Source organism: Marmota monax, unplaced genomic scaffold (assembly GCF_021218885.2).
Source record: "Marmota monax isolate L192 unplaced genomic scaffold, Marmota_monax_Labrador192_F-V1.1 WCK01_AAM20220418_F8-fsc00051, whole genome shotgun sequence".
NCBI classification, from domain to species: Eukaryota; Metazoa; Chordata; class Mammalia; order Rodentia; family Sciuridae; genus Marmota; species Marmota monax.
In genome coordinates this window covers 6,201,849-6,221,841 of record NW_026695202.1, presented here as the reverse complement: position 1 = coordinate 6,221,841, position 19,993 = coordinate 6,201,849, and the positions used below count along the sequence as shown (strand labels likewise).

General features: G+C 50.2%; 1 protein-coding gene across 2 annotated transcripts in view; it reads left to right on the top strand.

The window, feature by feature from the left end:
* Positions 1-19,993, top strand: part of Syn3 (synapsin III) — a 427,730-nt gene that overhangs the window by 138,707 nt on the left and 269,030 nt on the right. For both annotated transcript variants that reach the window (XM_046429615.2, XM_058574327.1), the window contains exon 5: positions 18,460-18,616. In XM_046429615.2, coding sequence (XP_046285571.1) covers positions 18,460-18,616 — 157 coding nt within the window. The remainder of the gene's footprint in view (positions 1-18,459; positions 18,617-19,993) is intronic.

Sequence of the window (19,993 nt, the reverse complement as noted above, 5' to 3'; positions counted from 1 at the left end):
TACCTGACAGCCTAAACGTATATGCTCATGGCCTTTGATCCAGTAAGTTTTCTACTACTTTTGGCAAGAAAAGATTAGGGAAGTCAAAAAAGATGAGCTTACAGATGACATTCTCTCCAGAAACCTTTGTGATAATTTATAAAAGTCGAAATTCTCACCCACCATGAAAAACTTAGATTGTTAAAAAAAAAAAAAAGTCCAGATGTTCATAGTTTGGAACATAAAGATCCCTGAAACTAATAAGTCCCAGGAGGGCATGTGTGTATAATTTGATGTTATTTAGAAATGCATGTGTTTGCGTATATCTTTACATGTTGGAAATCTGGGAGGAAATACATTGAAACGGAATCATTATCTGTGAATTCTGAAACGTTTGTTTCTCACCCTCTTCTTTATATCTTGCTGTGGTCTCCCCACCTTTTAAATAAGCCCATGTCACATTTATTAGCAAAAAAAAGAGAAAGTCCCTGTCAAATGTTTTATTCCCCCTGAGGATATTTTGAGTCATGGGAAGCTTTGGGCACAGTCCCCGCCTGACCCCCTTTGGGAGTTTCAGAAGCCAGGCCTCCGGAGCCCCTGGGAGCAGGGCTGTTCAGACCCAGCCGGGAGGTGCAGGGTGGTGGTCAAGGAGTGGGAGGAGGACCTGCTCATTTTAGCCTCCCTGATGGAGAGCGGCTCTCAGTGCCCGCAGCAGCCCCTCCATGTGCTGGGCCTGGTCCTCCAGCCCCACCCTGCTGAGCGCTAGGCAGGCCCAGGCACTAATGCAAAGCCTGAGTCTCTGCTGCTTTGAATAGAGGTGCTTGCCACCCTCTGGATGCCAGGTCTGGCGGAGCTGGAGGCCGGGACAGAGCCACGGACAGAGGCTTCACTCTGATGTCTCTAAGGCAGAACTCCCCTGGCCCCTGGCCTGGGCACAGCCTCCCTCCCGTGAAGCCTTCCGGATCCAGGCCTGAGGACCCCTTGCCTCCCTGCCCCCTCCCTGTTACTTCACCTCGTTCTCTTTCTCTCTTTCTCCCCTCCTCTCCCACAGGACGATGATTTAGAACAGATCTTTTAAAAGCGTATTTTATAGAATCATACAGATTTCTTTCTAAGTGACCTTAAAAATAATAACACCCCAAGCATCACAGTCTTCCTTGACTTCATGTTTATTCAATATCAGTCTCACTGCATTCATAATGTGGTCCGGAGACGTCCCTGTGGATGGCAGTCTCTTGAGATTTAGACAGGTACCTGGCAGAGGAGGATACAGAAGACATCACCAACAAGCCTCAAAATCAAGCACCATTCTCCATCAGGAAAATGAAAATAAAGACTATAATGAGATATGGAATCTTAAGAACCTAGAGGACAAGCTGTCAGGGGCAGGAGGTATGGAGTAGCTGTGACTCTTGTCCATAGCTGGTGGGCACGTGAGATGGTGGACATTAAGTTAAATATATATGCATCGCAGAGTCCGACTGTTCTCTTACTAGACTTTTCCCAAGGGAAATGAAACATGTCCACTCAATGACTTTTAAAAGAATCCTTGGAGCAACTTTATTCATAACAGCCCTCAATCCAATGTGCATCACCTGGTAAACAGATAAACAAAATGTGCTACAGCCACACGAGAAAGGCTTCTCAGTGACAAGAGGAGTATACCACCAAGAGGTGTGTATTATCTTTCTACACTTATTGCCTTAAAACCCCACATATCATCTCATAGTTTGTGTGGGTGTTTGTCTGGGAATAACTTAGCTGGATCTTCTCCAAGGTGAGAGGTCACCTGAAGCTGGGTACCTTGGGCCATGCCTGTAAACCCAGCGACGAGGGAGGCTGAGGCAGGAGGATTGCAAGTCTGAGGCCAGCCTGGGAGACCTAGCCAAACTCTGTCTCAAAATTAAAAAAAAAAAAGGTTGGGGATGTAGCTCAGTGGTAGAATGTCCCTGAGTTCCGTCCCCTGTACTGCAAAAAAGAAAAAAGAGGAAAGCCCTCATCTGGGGCTCGGGTCTTATATGGAGGCTAGATTGGCAGTGGAACTACTTCCAAACTCATTCAGCTGTTGGCAGGATTTAGTTCCTTGTGGCTATAAAACTGAGGGCCCCTGCTCCCTGCTGGTTGTAAGTGGAGGTTTCCGTCAGCTCCTAGAGGTCACCCTCAGTTCCTAGAGGTCGTCATTTGGCCCTTCCCATGAGTCTTCCCACAACATGGCCATCTGCTTCTTCAAAGTACGCAAGGGAGAACCGGTCTGCTAGTAGGGTGGAGCCTCAGGAAGGTAACATCGCAGGAGTGACGTTCCATCACCTCTGCCATATTATGAAAGCAAGTCTCGGGTCCGACCCACACTCGCATTGTGGTACATTATGATGATATTATGGTAAGAAAAACAAGCTAGATGCAGAAAGCACTGATATGAGATTCTAGAATATGCAAAACTACTCCATAGTCACTGAAACTCTAGAGGCCACTCGGGGCCAAGGGAATAAGGGCTGGTTAGGTGTAGGATTAACCTTAGAGGGGCATAAAGCAAACTGGGGTGTGAAAGTGTGTCTCTTGACTGGCATGATGGTTCCGGGGGTGTATACATTTGTCGAGGTCATCAGACTGTGCAACTTAAATGTACATTTTAGTTTATGCAGACAACACCTCTATAGTTTATATATTTTCAATGGACCTGAGAATTGCAGATTTTCTTCCCCATTTACTGATGAGGAGGCAGTTCCAAAGCACTCCATGGTTACGGTGACGGTGGAGCTGGGGTCCTAAACCAGGTCCGAGTGCAAAGCCCACCTCCTTTTCTTTATCCCTGACATCAAATCTGCCTCCATGGTGTCATTTCTACAAGGGAGACAAAAGGAGGTCCAGAGAGCAAAGAAAGTTCTCCAGGCCACGCAGAAGTGACGGGGAGCCTCAAGTTTGCAGTTTCTGATTCCCCTCACTAAAGCCGTCTAGCCAGAATTTAAGAGTGACGACTGCATTTTAAATCTATTGATGTGTGTCATGGAAAATCCACTTAGCAATGCCTTCTCTTCAACACACACTCCAAGAGCCGATTCTATGAAAGAATAGCACAGGGCTTTCAGGAGGTCCGCTGTGTCCGGTTTGCCCGCCTCCTTTCTGGCTTGCCAGGCCCCGAGTTTATTCAGTGGATCTGTGGCCATATGCTTCAAGGAACAAATGACCCTCTTAGTTTCAGCCAGTTGTGGTCATTCTGTTCCCACTGAGGGAGGTGCGTAAAGAGGGAACGTGATACAGTTCCAGCCAGTAAGGCCTGGGAGAAGGGCCTGCTTGAGAATTCTGGAAAGTTCACCAGCTTCTTAATAGTAACCCAAGAAAGGGGCTCTTCCTCGAAGGCAGGGAGTGTGACCAGGGAGCCGAGGGGGCTCACTGAACACCTGGAGGAACAGTGTGAAGACAAGAGAGAACAGAAATCAGAACAGACAGCACTTAGGTCCCTGAGTGTGACACTGAGCCTCTGACTTTCTCAGCCCTGTGATTGCCCCATCTCGGTGGTAGGAGCGAACGCATTTCCTTTATTGACTCACTCATCACTGTCATTCACAGCCCAAGCCATCTTACGTGCAGATGATAGAGCAGCTGCAGACAAACATCCCTCATTTATTTATTTTTATACCCAGCTCCACGGTATGCAATATTCTTATAATCACTTATATGCATGACATTCCAAATTGGTGGCAAGCAACTGAAGTGCTACATCACGTAAATGCTAAGATTAGTTTTATTCTCTGAAGTGTTTGTTAATAGCCAGAGATTAGAAACAACCCAATTGTCCATGCACAGGGGACTTATTAAATAAACTAGAATCATCTGCTGAGATGAAATTGAAAATAAAGATGCTTCTCTCTTGTACTGATATGAAGCAATTTCCAGAATATGCTACACAGAAGACTTTTAATCCATGGCCTTGGAAAAACATCTGAAGTTCATTACCAAGACTGTTGTGGTACGGAAAAGGAATGTGGAAGGCGAATGCAAAACCCTAGATAGAATTCTCACCATGGATTGCCTTACCAAGGACACTGCGTATGGTGTTGGGACTCTAGGAAGTCGTGTTGCCAGCTCTATTAGTCAGCTTTACGTTACTACAACAAAATCCCAAGGCGGCTCACTTTATTAAGAGAAGAGGTTTAGTTAGCTCACACTTTTGGAGGCTTAAAGTCCAAACCCCATGGTGTAGGCTCTAGTGAGGCACCCATGGCAAAGGGCAGAGTGCATGCAGGGGAGCATCCCATCTGGAACCAACATGCCAGAGTCCACTGAGGGCTGGGCTCAGAAGGTTGTACCAACCTTCTTGTGAGAAATATCCAAGGGAGGACAAGAACTACCTACATCTCTCCCAAGTCATGCCCCCTGTGACCAAAGGACTCCCTCTAGGCCCCATCTCTTAGAGGTTCTGCCCTCTCTCAACACCAGCACACAGGGGACCCAGCCTTTAACACATAGATGCTCAGGAGGACACCGAGAACATCCCCGAACCATACCACCTGCCGCAGCAGGAAAGCTGGGAGGGCTGCCCGTGGGCCCATGACACGGAAATGGCTCTCCAGACCCACTTATTAAAGGAAGAGGCTCGGAGATCAGTGCCCTGCAGCGGGGCCACCGTATGTGAGCCCACAACCACGGACCACCTACTTTGAAGATGTGAGAGAACTTTCTTTTAAAATATCGCATGCATGGAAACTCTGGCATGTGTCATAAATAAATGACACTCAGCTGACAGCATCAATATTTAACTGAGGGTTCATCACTAATTAAGGACTCCCGGCTGCCTGATGCTCCCTAACTCTGTCTGGATTGGCTGATTTTATCCTTATCACAACAGCCTGGGTGCATAAGATTGTTGCACCCTGTGTTTTTTTGTTTTGTTTTTTATAGATGATGTTTTGGTCAGTTTTCCATCACTGTGACAAAAAGACCCAACGAGAACGATGTAGAGAAGGACAAGTTTATTCTGCACTTAGAGTTTCAGAGGTCTCAGTCCACAGCCAGCCAGCTCCAAAGCTCTGGGCCTGAGGGGAGAGCAACAGGATCCCCACCCCATGCAGAGGAAAGTATCTCAGGAAATGACAATGAAGAAGGAGAGAGAGAGAGAGAGAGAGAGAGAGAGAGAGAGAGAGAGAGAGAGAGAGAGAGAGAGAGAGAGAGAGAACGCTCTGTTCACCAGAGAAAAAATATATACCCCAATGCCTTGCCCCCCTGTGACGTAACTCTCCTGTGACAGCCTACCTGCCTATAGTTGCCACCCAATTCATCCACATCAGTGGATTAATCCACTGATTGAGTTACAACTCTCCTAATCTATTCACTTTACCTGGGAACATTCTTGCCTTGTCTCACACATGAACCTTTTGGGGAACACCATTCACCCAAACCATAACAGATGGGTAAACTGAGACATAGAAATGTTACCTAGTATTCCTGAGATCACACAACTGTGCAGTGGTAGAGCCAGGGTTTGAACCCCAAGTCTACACTCCACTAACGTTTAGACTTCGTTAATTGGCCCTGGAGTTGGTGGAAGGGTTAAGGAGCCCACGTGTGCTTATCTGGTGCTGGCCTAACCAGCAGCACTCCTTGAAGGGAGTCCATCAACAAACAGCGTCAGTGAGGAGCATATTTAAATACCTAGAAATGTTTCCTTGGTTCAGCCAAACCCGGTGTAACGTGGTCCCTCATGCTAACGTGCTCCTCGGCTGGCAGGAGTGTGGGAAGTCCCACCTGGCAGGGGAAAGAAGAAATCCACACCCAGCTGAACCTGGAGAAACACCCCAGGTAACACGTGTGTCATGGCCACCTGGCTCACTTATCCAACAGTCACTTACTGAACTCAACAGGAGCTCATCCTGTGATCAGTCAGTAATATCTGAAGAGGGCTTCGGTGGTACCAGGACTCTCCCATTCCCAGGCTGCTGTTTGACCCAGGGACACCAGAACCAGCCAACGGACACCTCTTCTCCACTTAGCTACTCCAGAGGCCAGGGATCTCAAACTCATTCCTTCCTCAATGCCTTTTAAATAATTGATGCTCAATAAATATTCACCGAATGAAGAGGTCATCACCACCCACCTTGGGACAGCTATTTTTTTTTTTGCAAGGAGCACCTAACAGGAAGGAGTTCTCAACCTTGACTTCACATTAAAACTACCCCCGATCCCAATTGACCACATCAGGCTGTTACAGTCATGCTGAATTCGACAAAGGCGAGGTGCTCCGATTTCATCCCTAGTGAACATCATGGAGTGTACTCACCCACACCTAGGTGGCATGGGTCAGTCGCTGGACATGACCTTTGTATGCAACCATGAGGTGTCTGAGCTGCTGCTGGGATAACACAACAAACATTTTATAGTAAACTGACTTTTTTGTTTTGTTTTGTTTTTTGGTACCAGGAATTGAACCCAGGGGCACTTAACCACTGGGCCACGTCCCTAGTCCATTTTGTATTATTATTATTTTTTTTTAATTTAGAGACAGGGTCTCACTGAGTGGCTTAGTGCCTCACTTTTACTGAGGCTGGCTTTGAACTTATGATCCTCCTGCCTCAGCCTCCTGAGCTGCTAGGATTACAGGTGGATGCTACCGTGCCTGGTCCTGATTTTTTTTTTAAATAAATGGAAATAATACAGTCTAGAATGATTTTAAAGTGTGGTACAGTATTTATAAAACCAGCAACATAGTTATTTGTACTTATCAAGTATTATCTGCTGCACGTTATCATCTGTGCTCTATTTTTACAGGGTGGGCAGCTCGGTAGGTGTGTCTGCCCACGTCACCACTAACACTGTGTTGCTCTATGGTGTCGTGATGCTAATGATATCACTGAGTGGTAGGAATTTTTCAGCCCCATTATCATCTTAGGACCCCCTTCGTAAATATGGCTGGTCATTGACCAAAGCATCCTGATGTGGCCCCTGGCTGTATATCAGGATATCCGGGGGCTGAGGAAGAGGAGGAAGGACTCCGTGTGAATAGTTTTAAGGGCTCCCCGGGGGATTCCTGAATGCAGCCAAGATGGAGAATCCCTGAGCCGAGTGAAGAGGGTGGGCTGGCAAGTGCCAACAGCCCCAGACATGACAAGTCAGACACAGGAAGCTCGCTCTACACCTGCCCTGTCCTCTCCCCTGGGCTGAGCAGGAGCAGCCAAGCTCCTGTCTTCAGAAGTTCCTGCCCACGGCGGAGGTGCGGCTGGAAGCATTTAAGTTGGAAACCCCACCTGGTGATGGTCCTGCAAATCACTGCCATGTGTCTCCAGCGGGGGGGGGGGGGGGCACGGGGGGGGCACGGGGGGGGCACCCTCTTCCCCACCCCCCGCAGGGTCTCTCCCTCCAGGGCTGCTCAGTCCCCACACTGGGGTCCCCCTGAGGGGCTCCCTTTAGTTGAATAATTTTATTGAGCATCTGGAGTCTTTGCACCTGGCCAGGTCCTGGAAGTATAGATGTCACCCCAGCGTCCACCCTCCCTGCTGGGGCTCACCGCCCTGGAGGGAAACAGGACCCAAGGGACAGCTGGGCTGTGGTGTGCTGGGGCTGGCAGAGACTGGGAGGGGGGAGCAGGGGCCTACAGGAGCCGGCACAAGGGCAGGAGCCTCAGAGGCCTGGGGAGCAGGGACAACACCGGCGTTTTTTTTTTTTTCTTTTTCTTTTTAAATATTCACATGTACTTTAAAATTTGGAATGATTCTATGCTTAGGAGGTGGAATACGCTGATTTGACAAATAATAACGTTTTGGTTTATTTCTTTCCGATCCTCTCAGAGAATTGTGAACTATTTCAAACAGAGAAAAAGTACAGGGAATAGCAGGTCAGATACCAATACACTGAGGGAGTTGAGAGATTCCACCGTGAAGGTTGTTCACCTTGGAGGTTGGAGGGTTCCTTAACCTCTCTGAGCCTCTGACTTTCACACACACACACACACACACACACCCATCAAAGGGCAGCTGTCAGGATTAAGTTAAAGCTCTTAAAAAGACAAGTGCCTAACACTTCATAAACATGACCCGCCTTTCATGTTCATGACTGAGCTTGTCAAATCTCAACGTTCTGCTGCGTTTGTTGTAGGGCTTTCGAGTGAGAGAAATCCAACATCACAGATACCCTGAAGGAGCCTGGGCACACCCTCCCCTGCGCTGGCCTCTAACAGAGTCAGACAGGAGGGTTGGTGGGTCCGGGGGCCCAGGCCCTGGCTTTTGAGGAAGCTCTCCATGGGGTCAGGCAGGGAGGTGACCCAGGGGCCGTGGGGACAGCACACGTTGCCCTGGAAGACGACCAGAGCTTCATGTCTGGAACTCAGGTCCCTCCACAGACAGACGTCACAACCCTCTTCATGGCTCCTTCATAAAACAAACAGAGGATGAAAAAAGACCCCGTACCCCCTCGGCTCCCCAATCTGGAAACTTCCATCTGCGAGGGCTAGCTGCGAGGGAAGAGGGCAGGTCTAGGGCAGCAGCCCGAAGGGGCCTGGTCTTCTGAGATGGGTGCCACCAGGTCACTGTGGGGGCCACCTACTGACTTCAGGCTGTGACCCAGATAGGAGCGTGGAGATCTCCCTGGACCCAGCTCCTTGGCCGGCATGGAGGGGCCACTCACCAGGTGGGAATCTCCTGCCCAGGGGACAGCTGGGCCGCCCTGGCTGGTCCCACAGCTGGCCCGAGGGAAGCCCTGGTGCAGCTCGTCAGGCGGACACCGTCGGGGAAGGCCCGGGTATCCGTGCGTCCTCGCTCCCGGCCTGGGTTGAAAGGAGTCCCCGTCAGCCCTCAGCAACACCATCATTTTTTATCTTAAAATGGGCCTCCGCCTCCCTGCTCCCTCTACTGCTCCAGCATCCGTTCCAGCTGCGGCTGAGCAACAGCTGCTCGAGGCCCATCTCTCACCAGCTGCCTTATCTCCCCGTGAATAATGTTCCTGTCCCCTGTCGGGCGGCTGGCAGGAGGCCGGCCCTGCGCAGGAGCAGGCCACTGACAGCTCTCGGAGTTCAGGCAGCTGTTGGAGGGCCGTTGCCCCAGGACCCTCCTGGGCGAGGGCAGCACCCTCCAGAGCCCTGTCCCAGAGGCCCCAGCCTGGAGGGTGGCAGCTCCCGCACAGTCTCTCCAAGCATATCCCAGCACCCACGGGTGTCTTCACTGTGCCTGGGAAACAGGCCTGTGTCCTGCCCCTCGGGGGTGGGGCCTGTTTATCGGAGATGCGGTTAGGGTGGTTAGGGTGTGATCCGAACAATCTGACACTCCAACCTGTGGGCTTGATGATTCCTGGGAATGGGTCTAAGCCCTCGGGTCTCAGTTCTCCTGCTCCGCAACAGGGGCCAGTACTAGTTCTGCGTAACTCAGGCCTGTTCTTTGCTCAGCACCTCTGTGACAGCTGGTGCACCCCGCAGTGGCTATGCCCATGGCCCTCTGCGTCACCTTCAGCTGAGGGTAACTGCATCTCTGAGCTAGGGGAGAGGCCAAACTCCCCCCACCGCCACCTGCCAGGGGAATCTGTGACTGCTACTGAGGACACGGCCCAGCCCTCTTTTTTCAAGATCCAGGGACCCCCGTGGATCTGGCCAAGCCCAGCTTTTACCCAGAGATTTCCCCATGCAGAGCGCTCTCTCCAGGAATCTCTGTTTCAGTTTCTGCATCCGGGGAACCCAGGTCAAGCTACTTACCGACTTCACAGAGGTTTTGTGTGAGGATTCTAGGACACATTGCTTAAAAGGCCCTCCACAAATTCCTGGCACTCAGCGAATACCCGACGGTCAGAACTGATTCTTAGAGACCTTTCCCAGGTGACAGAATACAGCAAGGGGATGCACAGGAGAGGGAAGGAGTTGAAAGCCATGTTCGGAAGTGAAGGGTCCAAGAGCACCCTCAGAGGTCCCTGCTACCAGCAAGGGAACTGAGGCCCAGATTCTGCCAAGACTCTGCAAGGCAAGGACAGAGCCGCGACTACATGACGCCTTAATTTCCCTGCCACCCTTCATAATGTTCTGGCATGTTCTGATACTGTTTTCCTGTTATTTGGTGAAATGTTGTTGACTTTAGATGCACCAGGACACTGAGAAGTGAAGCCATGTCCATTCTGGATTCATGTCCATGTGGACCTCCTGAGCACCTACTATGTGCCTAACACCTACTCTGCCCTGGAGGAGGGTTGTGCAAATTGGTTTTGGAGCCTAAAGACACGCATCCGAATCTTAGGTGGATCTCCTTCCCCCTTTGCTTAATCTCTCTGTGGCTGAGTTACTTCTGAAATGAGGATATCTTGTAAGGTCATTGTGAGAATTAAAGATAACATAATTAAAGGCCTAGAAATGATTCCTGGCACAGCCGCAGTGATCTATAAATCTGAGTCATTCTCATTATTTGCCTGTGAGGACAAGATGGGAAAAGCCCCTAAAGAGAGATGATTCCACAGAGCTCTTGGCAATGTCTGCAGACATTTCTAGTTGCCACCGCTGGGCATGGAATTGCTACCGTGTCTAATGGCTTGAGGCCAGGGATGTGCCTAACATTCTAGAATGCACAGGACACACACCTCCACAGCAAAGAATCATCCAGCTCCAAAATATGCGTAGTGCTGATGTTAGAAACCCTGCTCCAGAGTCAGCAGGCTGCGGGGGCTGACGCGTGTCTCTTCCCTGGATAGCTGTGTGACTTTGGCAAGTTCCTTAATAGTTCCTGGCCTCAGTTTCCCTATCAGTTTCCCTCTTCAGGCTCCAAAGAGGGCTTGGACTAGAGTGTCACTGTACGTTAGCTATAATTAGAAATCAGAGAAAGCGAGGACACAGAAGCCATTTGATCTGAGGCTTTGGCATTTATAAAGGACCTCAGTGCAATTTCACTGGAGTGAAAAAGAGGCCACCAGAGAGGACCATAGAGATGGGTGCATGGCCGAGGCTGGCAGGCACAGATGGCCTTGTCCAACAGGTCTAGAGAGGGAAGGAAGAAGGGAGACAGCTCATGGGGCTGTAAGGGTTAGGTCTATAAGGTCACCTATCTATCTATCCATCCATCCATCCGTCCATCCATTTATCCAATTTGTGTCAACTGAAATCTCTAGTTAGTGCTCAATCCAGGTTACAACAAAACTGGAAATTTTCAAAAGAAATCACACACTGCCATCTCACCGCCTGACCTAACAAGCCGTTTTCCATCTCTCCTTCCAACATGTTTCACTGCTGAAATCATAAAACCGTTTCTCTCTTCTATTGTTTTAGGTCACGTGAACTTGTACCATGGCATTTTCCATGATATGATCTCACTGCTACATCTTTCATTTTTTCCACAGTGAAGATAACCTCACTGCTTTTTCCTGCTTGTAAAAAGGTGTTGCATTCTTTTTATCCCTATTTCCCACCTTACCCTTCAAATAATGAGGTCAGCCTTTGAGTGACTCTCTATTCCCCCCCCCCCCAAAAAAAGCAACCTCTGTGAGCTTATGGGTTTGCCAATTTGCTCATTGTTTCATATAAAAATGAACATCCCCAAACTTTCAGTTCATTTTTAACCTCGAAATAAAGGTTTTCTTATTGCCAAGGTTGGGGCTTGCTATGCTTGAGGGACGCGCCTTGTGACGGTATTGGGTGAGACCTGTGGAAAGTGATAAGGTCCTGAGGGTGGAGTGCTCATGAGTGGGATTCGCGGCCTTATTAAGAGGTCTCCGAGAGCTCCCTTGTCTCTTTTGCTTTGTGAGGACACGGCTAGAAGACATCAACCATGAACCAGGAAGTAGACCTTCAGCAGACATTAAATCCCCTGGTGCCTTGACCTTGGACTTTGCAGCCTCCGGAACCATGAGAAATCAGCTTCTGTTGTTTATAAGCCACCCAGCCTGGGGCATTTTGCTACAGTCGCTTCAACAGACGAAGACAAGCGCTATTTTGGCCACTGGAGAACAAGACTGTGCTTGGGAAAGCCAGAAAGCCATGCAAACTGCTAAGAAGAGGGAATATTGGGGACGCACAGTAGATTTGGTTCTGGAGACTGCCAGAACACAGTGCCACGGCCGGGTGGCTTTAACAACAGAAATTTACTCTCCCAGAATCCTGGAAACTAGAAGCTGGAAATTGAGGTGTCAGCAGGAAGCTCTAGGGCAGAATCTTTCTTGCTTCTTGCTGGCTTCTGAGAGTTGCCAAAGCGTTCCCTGGATCCCAGACACATGACTGTAATCTCTGACTCATTCCTTCATCTCATGACATTCTCCTCTCCCTCTCTGGGTATTATCCGTGTCCCAGTTCCCCTCTTCTAAAGGCACGGTCATTAGATTAGGCACACTCGACTCCAGCGCGACCCCATCTCTGCAAAGACCTTATTTCTAAATCAGGTCACCTTCGTGGGTAACACGGCTCAGGACTTCAGCCTGTCTTTTGGGTGGGACACAATTCAAACCATAACAGGCAGGATCTTTCCAGGGTGAAAGAGGAAGAGGATGGAGTCTGGGGGACTCCTTCTCTGACATGAAAGGGAAGGAACTGATCAGGATAAAGACACCGAGATCCTGGGGCTGAGACGGGAGATGAGGAATTCACTTCCTCCAGCAACTCGCATCTGGGTTTTATTAACCTCCCAGTGCTTTGCGGAGAGGGCCCCGGGGTTCATCACAGAGCCTGGCTGCCTGTCGTCCCCACGGGGCCCCTTCCCCTCCAGCCTGCAGCTGGAAGCTGCCATGACGCCCGTCCGCACAGCCTGGAGGTGGCCTCCCCTTGTCTGCTCTTCCTCAGATTCTTGGTTGGCTGCCACCTCATTGCTTTTCGGCCTGGACTAATTTCTTACAGTCCCCGGGCTGGCGGGAAGCATCGCTCATTCCCAAAATCCTTCCATATGGTCAGGCCAAGCCCTCCATCTGCACAGCGCCCGTTTCCTCTGGTGTCTTCTTGCAGCGGGGTGGTGTGATGGGAAGCCTTGGGGACCCTGGAGACCCTGCAGATGGGTTGCCCTCCTTCTGCTGTTTTGCTCGGCCTCCTGGGTGCCCTTCCACTAGATGTGGTACCACAGGTTGCATTTTCAGAGGTGGAAAGGACAGAAGTTCAGGGAAGCAGGAAGACCGTTAAGAAAACTTGAGTTCTCTCTGCTGGTATACATGAAGTCAGAGAGTCTGGAACCTCCCCAGGGCCTGGCTGGGATCTGATCTGGGTACGAGGAGCCAGCAGGTGACCCCCACCCCCCCCAATCAGCGTGATCATCCCTCTTGGCCAGCTGGGATCGTGAAGAACAGGGGACAGTTACAAAATAGCAGTCAAGCGGCTGAGAATAATGAGGCTTCTGCTCATTAACTTAGGTCCCAGGCAAAGCCCCGCCAAGATCCCTTCTTGCTACTGCGGCCTCTGCATAGTTGAGGGAATTATGACACTTCTCCAACGGCTAGAAGTCACTCAGCCTCTGGCCCCCTGCCTCTCGACACTGCCTGGAGCCTGCCATAATCCTTACCATGAATCACCTGTCTCGTCCTTGCCGTTTAATTGCCCATCCTCCTTGGCTTCCTCTGCCGTGCCAACAGCCACTTCTGAGAAATACCTCGGATCAAGAACCCAACTAACAGAGTCCTATTAAATCTAAAGCTGAAATAACAAGAGAGAGAGAGAGAGAGAGAGAGAGGGAAACAGTGAAAGTCTCCAACCAGGAAGTACCCTCTTGTGTGGGACTGAAGGGGACCTTCCTTGCCCAGGCATGAAAGACACAGGGTTGGGCCAGTGGCATGGCAGACAGAGCGGAGTGTCAAGGGGCCTAACAGGGGTGTCTGGAATTGTTTACCCAACCTCATCTCTTGCTGCCAAATCCTACCTATACTCCAATCATGGAACTATCTGGAAACTTGGCCCCTTCTTCTCAATATCAGAGCAATATTGGTAGAAAGCAACTGACCCAGTTTAACCTACTGAGGAACAGGAAACGGGGTGCAGGGGTCACTTCATAGCTCACCCAGCTCAGAAGAGAAAGATAACTCTGGTTCTGGCTCAGTAGGGTTCAGGCTCTGCTGGTGTTGACGGGGCCTGTGTCTCTGTTCCCAACCAGCACTTTTGACAGAAGGGACACCTCCGTGGAGCAGGAAAGTGGTCCCCGACAGCCCAGCTTGCTTCTTGGCCTTAGCCGGCTCCTCAGCTCACCCCCTAGAAGGCACATTGGGCCTCCGAGGTTCAATCCTCACTCAGTTCCCGACCAGGGAAGGAAATGCGGTCCCCTGATGGGAGCTCTGCTGGCAGAGAAAGAGGAGGCGAGCAGACCAAGCAAAAGCCAGCGAGGCCACTAAGCCCTGTTACAGAGCCCATCCCTTGGTCGCAGGTGCCACCACTGCCTGGAGCACCCTCAGACCCCTGCCCACTCTCAAGTTGCTGCTTTTCTTTTAAGTCCAAGCCTCCCCCACCCGCTTACCCATACCTACCCGCAGAAAAAGCTGAACACACCTGGCGCCCTAGTATCTCCCCGCCCCCCCGCCCTCCTGCTCCTTCCCTCACTTAGCAAAGCCGCCTGGGTCGCCAGAATCATGAGAGCAGGGATCATGTCCCAGCCACCTCGGGATCCCCGACCTCTGTAGGCACCTCTGGTCCACTGTCCGGGCTTGGTAACGGCTGGGGGACACATTCACGGAGGTTGGGGTGACACACAGGACTTGGCTGTCCCCTGGCTGGATGGAGAAGCTGGGGTGCTGGGTTCAAGGGAAGGAACTGGGCACCTGGCCTGAGCCACTAATTTCTCCATCATCCTCGCCAATCTCTCCCACCTGGACATGCAGCAAGGACTCAGCATTCTCCGTAGTGATGAAAAACAGAACTTAAACTCTACCACGCTGGTCCACCCTGATACGTCACCCTGGGGAAATGTCTTTTACACCCTGGATGTGAGAATCCTCAGAGGTCATGGGGACCAACTTGAATTCCTAGGGGCTAAAAACTTTTGGGTAATACTAACCTTTCTCTGTAAATACTGAACTTGTGGCCCTGTAGTGAAGAGGGGACGCATGTTACCCGCGGGATACTTTGGCTACCAGACCTGGTCTCCTCTCTAGGACCACGAGGGAAGAGGCCCCTCCCTTTGCAGTGGCCATTCCACTGCCTGGTGGCCCGCGAGCTACTCCTTGGTACCCACGTCCACTAATGCCATCCTTCACCCGAACACATCGTCAGGGTTCCCCTGCCCAAGACGAGCAGATCCCTTTTCTCACTGAGCTGACGTCTTTCAAGGAGAGGGAGGGACAGAAAGCAACTAAACGGAACAGGACGACTGAAATTCCCACAGGAGCCAAGAAGAAGAGAAAGCAGGCACTGCGAAGGCTGGGGCGAGTTTTGATACAGTAGATGGGACGGGGTCTTAAAGGACCAGGCCCCTCTGACCCCGTGGGACAAGACCATCCAGGGAGAGGAACTGGAGGAAGGAGAGTGGCCAGTGAGGCTCAGGGGGAGGTCAGGGGTGACGGAGGGGAGGAAGATGGAAAACCAACAGCCCCCAGCCCCACCCCGGGGCCTTGTGGCATCATGAGGAGCTGTCCTTGGGAGACTTTAGGGGGCTTTAGGAAGGGGGATAATTTTGATAGAGCATTTTGTGGAATTTGGAGATTGATGTCCAAATCCTGAAGATGAATTGGAGGTGACCTTTGTGTTTTGTGTCAAAGCATCAGAATAAGTCTGACTTCAGTGTGGCTTTTAGAAGCTTTGAAGAGAGATGTCTGGGACAAGACATTGTGAGACAATCCAGAGAGTTCTGTTCCTGGAACTCGGCCTGGGCGCCCTCTCTCTCAGCAGCCAGGTTTTGTTTTTGTTTGACCTGGGTTGCACCCCATCATGAATTCTCTGCAAATAAGGAAGACCTAGGAGCCCGTCAACATCAGCCCTCCAGCTTCTTCCCCACAGATGAAGGGGGTGTTATCCCCAGTGAGACGCCATGTTTGCTGCCACTGGGGTCCGTCCTGGAACCCACACTGTCAGGGAGGGCCATGGTCAGAGCCGTAACCCTGGGGACTCTCTGAACAGCACAGTGGAGAGAGAAAGGAAAAAAAGAACCCCTAATAGACTGGACTGGGAGCAACGGAAAATGTGTTTGTGTGCTTTGGAAAAAGATGGACAGCCCTTTAGAAAGAAGGGATAAGCCAGCCTCCAGGGAAGACATTGGCGTGTGTACTGGGTCAAGGCCAACGTCCCTACCACACAAAGCCCTCATCAATGAGCAAAAAAAGGCCCCCTTTTATTTTAAAACAGGAAAAGATGGAAACAGGAAAGAAAATGCAAATGGTTAAGAAAAAAAAATTCAATGTAACTAGTGTGCAAACAATGCAAACCGAAACAACAATGAGATGCAGAGGAGCTTGGGGGAAGTCCATGATCAAAAAAAACACAGTATTCCAAAACCGCAGTGTTGATGAGACTGTTGTGAGATGGACATTCTCATAGGAAATTGGTGGAAAGTACCTTAAAAGATGAAAAAGAAACATTTTTTGAAAATAACTCATATCCTTTAATCCATTAATCCCACTTAGAATCTGTCTTACAAGCATAGTTTAAAATGTTGGCATTGATTTGTCTGCAATTACGGACTAGTGAAATATTGAAAACCCCCTTCTAGGCAGTGTAGGTGACTGGGTACTTCATTGTGGCGTGTCATTCAGTGGATTGTTACGCAGCTCTCAGAAACTATATATTTGCTGGTATTTTGATAGCAGGAGAAACACTGACATAATAATACTATGTGAAAAAATTCAAAAATCATAATTAACAGAAAGTATAAAATCATTTAAGAGTATGGATGCATATTAAATACGGTATAGTAGATTATTAGAAATTTTCTCTTAGTTGTCAAAGCATTCCCATAGATTTTTTTGATACTGTTTTTAAAATCAGATAAAGGGAGCTGGGATGTAGCTCAGTGGCAAAGTGTTTGCCTCATATTTGCAAAGCCCTGGGTTCAATCCCTAGTTCTCCCCCCCCAAAAAAAAAATCAGATAAAGGCAGAAAATGGTTACATTTACAAACAAGTGCTCCTTTTTGTCATCAGATCCATGTTGGAGACACACACACACACATTCACACACACACACACACACACACTCCATTTCTTCCCACTGCCATCCCTTGAACACACTAGGCATCCCCTGCAGGAAGAGGATGCCGCTGTCCAAGTGGCTTCCTTCACCCGAGTTATCAGTTAGCCAAGGAGACCTTGGTGTTGCCCTTGGCAGTGAGGTGAGTGAGGCTCCTGCTCACTGTCCTGCCCTTCAACACATTCATTACACACCTGCTGCCACCGTGTCAGGCCCGGGGCATAGGGCAGGGACCATGCTCACTGTGATTTGAGAATCATCCGCACCTGCACATTCTTTCCTTCTGTCTTCAGTGGGGACCAGTCCTTTCCCTTCGAGAGCTATTTTTAACTTACATTTGAATTATTTTAAAGAGACACCATTTATTTGAAGTTAAGGGCCTGGCTCCAAAAGAGCCAAGTGGATTGATCATGCACACCATGCGGAGCATAAACCCCATACCTACAAAGAGGCTGATTTTTTTTTTCATGTGACTTAGAAGCGAGGAATCCAGAAATAGTTTGGCCCTTGACAGTGTGAATAAAACAATGTGTAAATCCACCAGGAGCCCTGCAATGAGGTAAAAAGGGCATGGACTTGGAGCCAGATGACCCAAGTTCAAGGTCAGCTAACTTCTCTGAGCTGCAGCACGCCCAACTATAAATTGGACGAAAGGTCCAGACCTGCCCCAGCTCTGGCAGAGAGCCTGGCACGCATCTGACCATTACGTGAATACTCCTGCTACCTTCTGGGGGTTGCTACTGCTACACATTTGATCTGAAATGGTTGAGAGCCAGACCAGCCTTGTCACTCAACTACAGCATGTCTTTTTTTGGGGGGGACGGGGGGACCAGGGGTTGAATTCAGGGGTACACAACCACTGAGCCACATCCTCAGCCCTATTTTGTATTTAATCTAGCAACAGGGTCTCACTGAGTTGCTTAGCGCCTCACCATTGCTGAGGCTGGCTTTGAACTCGAGATCCTCCTGCCTCAGCCTCCCAAGCAGCTGCGCCCTGGCTCACCTACAGCTCATCTTCTTGAGCAAGGAGTTTAGTCTCATTGAGCCTTGGGTGCCCATCTGCAAAACTGATGGCCACAATACCCGCTGCCGGGGCAGTTGGTCTCCCCACAGGTGATGACATTCAGTGTAGCACCCACAGCCCAGCAGAATCTGGTCTATTCACTGAATTATTTAATATATTTTCTCCTGGTTGCAAAAATCACAGGAGAGAGAGTACATGGCGTTTTCAGTCTTGAACTTGAAAGATGAGTGGCTGCATCCGCTTCTGACCTTCATCCTCACCCTCCCAGCCCTGCACAGACTCTGAGCTAAGAGCTCCCAAGGGGCAGTGACCACACCAGTGACCAGGTCAGCCCTATGCCTGGCAAGCCACGGCCCATGCCCTGGTGCCCCAGCGAGGCTCCCCCGCATCCTGTACTGACGCTGTTGGTGACTCTCTCTCGGCAGATCCTTCAAGCCCGACTTCATCCTGGTCCGTCAGCATGCCTACAGTATGGCCCTGGGTGAGGACTACCGGAGCCTGGTCATCGGCCTCCAGTACGGAGGGCTGCCAGCCGTCAACTCCCTCTACTCCGTCTACAACTTCTGCAGCAAGCCCTGGGTGGTAGGTGACGGGCCAGGCCCACGTAGAGGGACCAGAGGGGCGGCGGGTGGCCTCCCCGTCTTGAAATGGGCCCATTCGCCCCCATGGGGGCTTCCGTCGGGAAAAGTATCTCCTTCAAAGCATTCTGGAGAGTCCTCTTGAGATTGCTGCCTAACAAATATTATGGGATGGCAAATTACGGTACAGTGCGAGTCCTGACATCGGTCGCAAAGGGCAATTTACTGTTCTCAGCATTCCGTCATGGCGGGATCATTATTGCTAACAGCAGGTGTCATTTAGTGAGCACTTACTATAGAACAGAAAACCATGCTACGTGGTAAGAAACCCACCCAGGGTTCGCGGCCAAGGAGTAGCGAAGACGGGACTTGAAGCCGTTGCTTTCCGCCCTGGAGACTTGATTTCTCCCCGTGACTCATTAGTTTCATTCATTCACTTGATTTGTTTGAGCCTCCATCCAAATACCGCCAAGACGGCTTCTCCTAGAACAGCCAGCCCCCCACGCCCCCCTCCCTTACTCTGCTTTTTGTCCCCCCCCCCCAGTTCTGATCTGCACCTGGAACCATATCTGCTCATTTGTGAACTATCTGTCTCCCTTACTGGAAGGAATTCAGAGGCGCGGCAAATGATTTTTTGAGTGTGTACTGTGTTCCGGGGACTGTCCAGAGTCCCAGAAACACATCGGGGAAGGAATCAGCCCCCAGCCCCTGCCCACCCTGCGGATCTCACATTCCAAAGGGCTCCAGCACTTGAAGTGCCTTCGTAAACATGTCAACTAGGCGCTATGCCTTGCGATAAGTACCAAGGGGGACATGAAGGAGGACAGAGGACAGGGAAGCGGAGACTGTGTATACAGAATGTGCTCTGTGCGGCTCGGGGCCGTCGGGTTGGCCCCGTCTCCCTGTCTCTCTGTGGCCACATGGGGGGTGGGGCAGCGGCCGAGGCGTGGGCTCTGCAGCCCGGCCGCCCAGTCCAGGTCTCTCCACTTTGGAGCTGCGGGCCCTCAGGCAGGGCTGCTTCACTTGTCCGAACTCAACTTCTTTCTTCTTTGGAAAATGGTGATAATAGGAGAGGCTTTCTGGTCTGGTTTTGAGTTCATACACGTAAAGTGCTTACAATGGTGGCTGGCACAACACACTCTCAGTAAATGGTGACAGTTATCATTGTCCATTGTATATGGGACAAGTCTATGCTGAGCTGTCACTCAATATTTATGGAAGGACCGACATGCACTAATTGTATACAGTCTTTACCACCAAAACCATCCCTGGGCTCCTTCCCATTCTGCTCTAACCGAGCCTCTTGGCTCATGGCATCTAAGATTCAAGTGCCACTATTAGGAAAGGTTCCTCAATATTAGCTCATCTGCTTTGTTTTTCC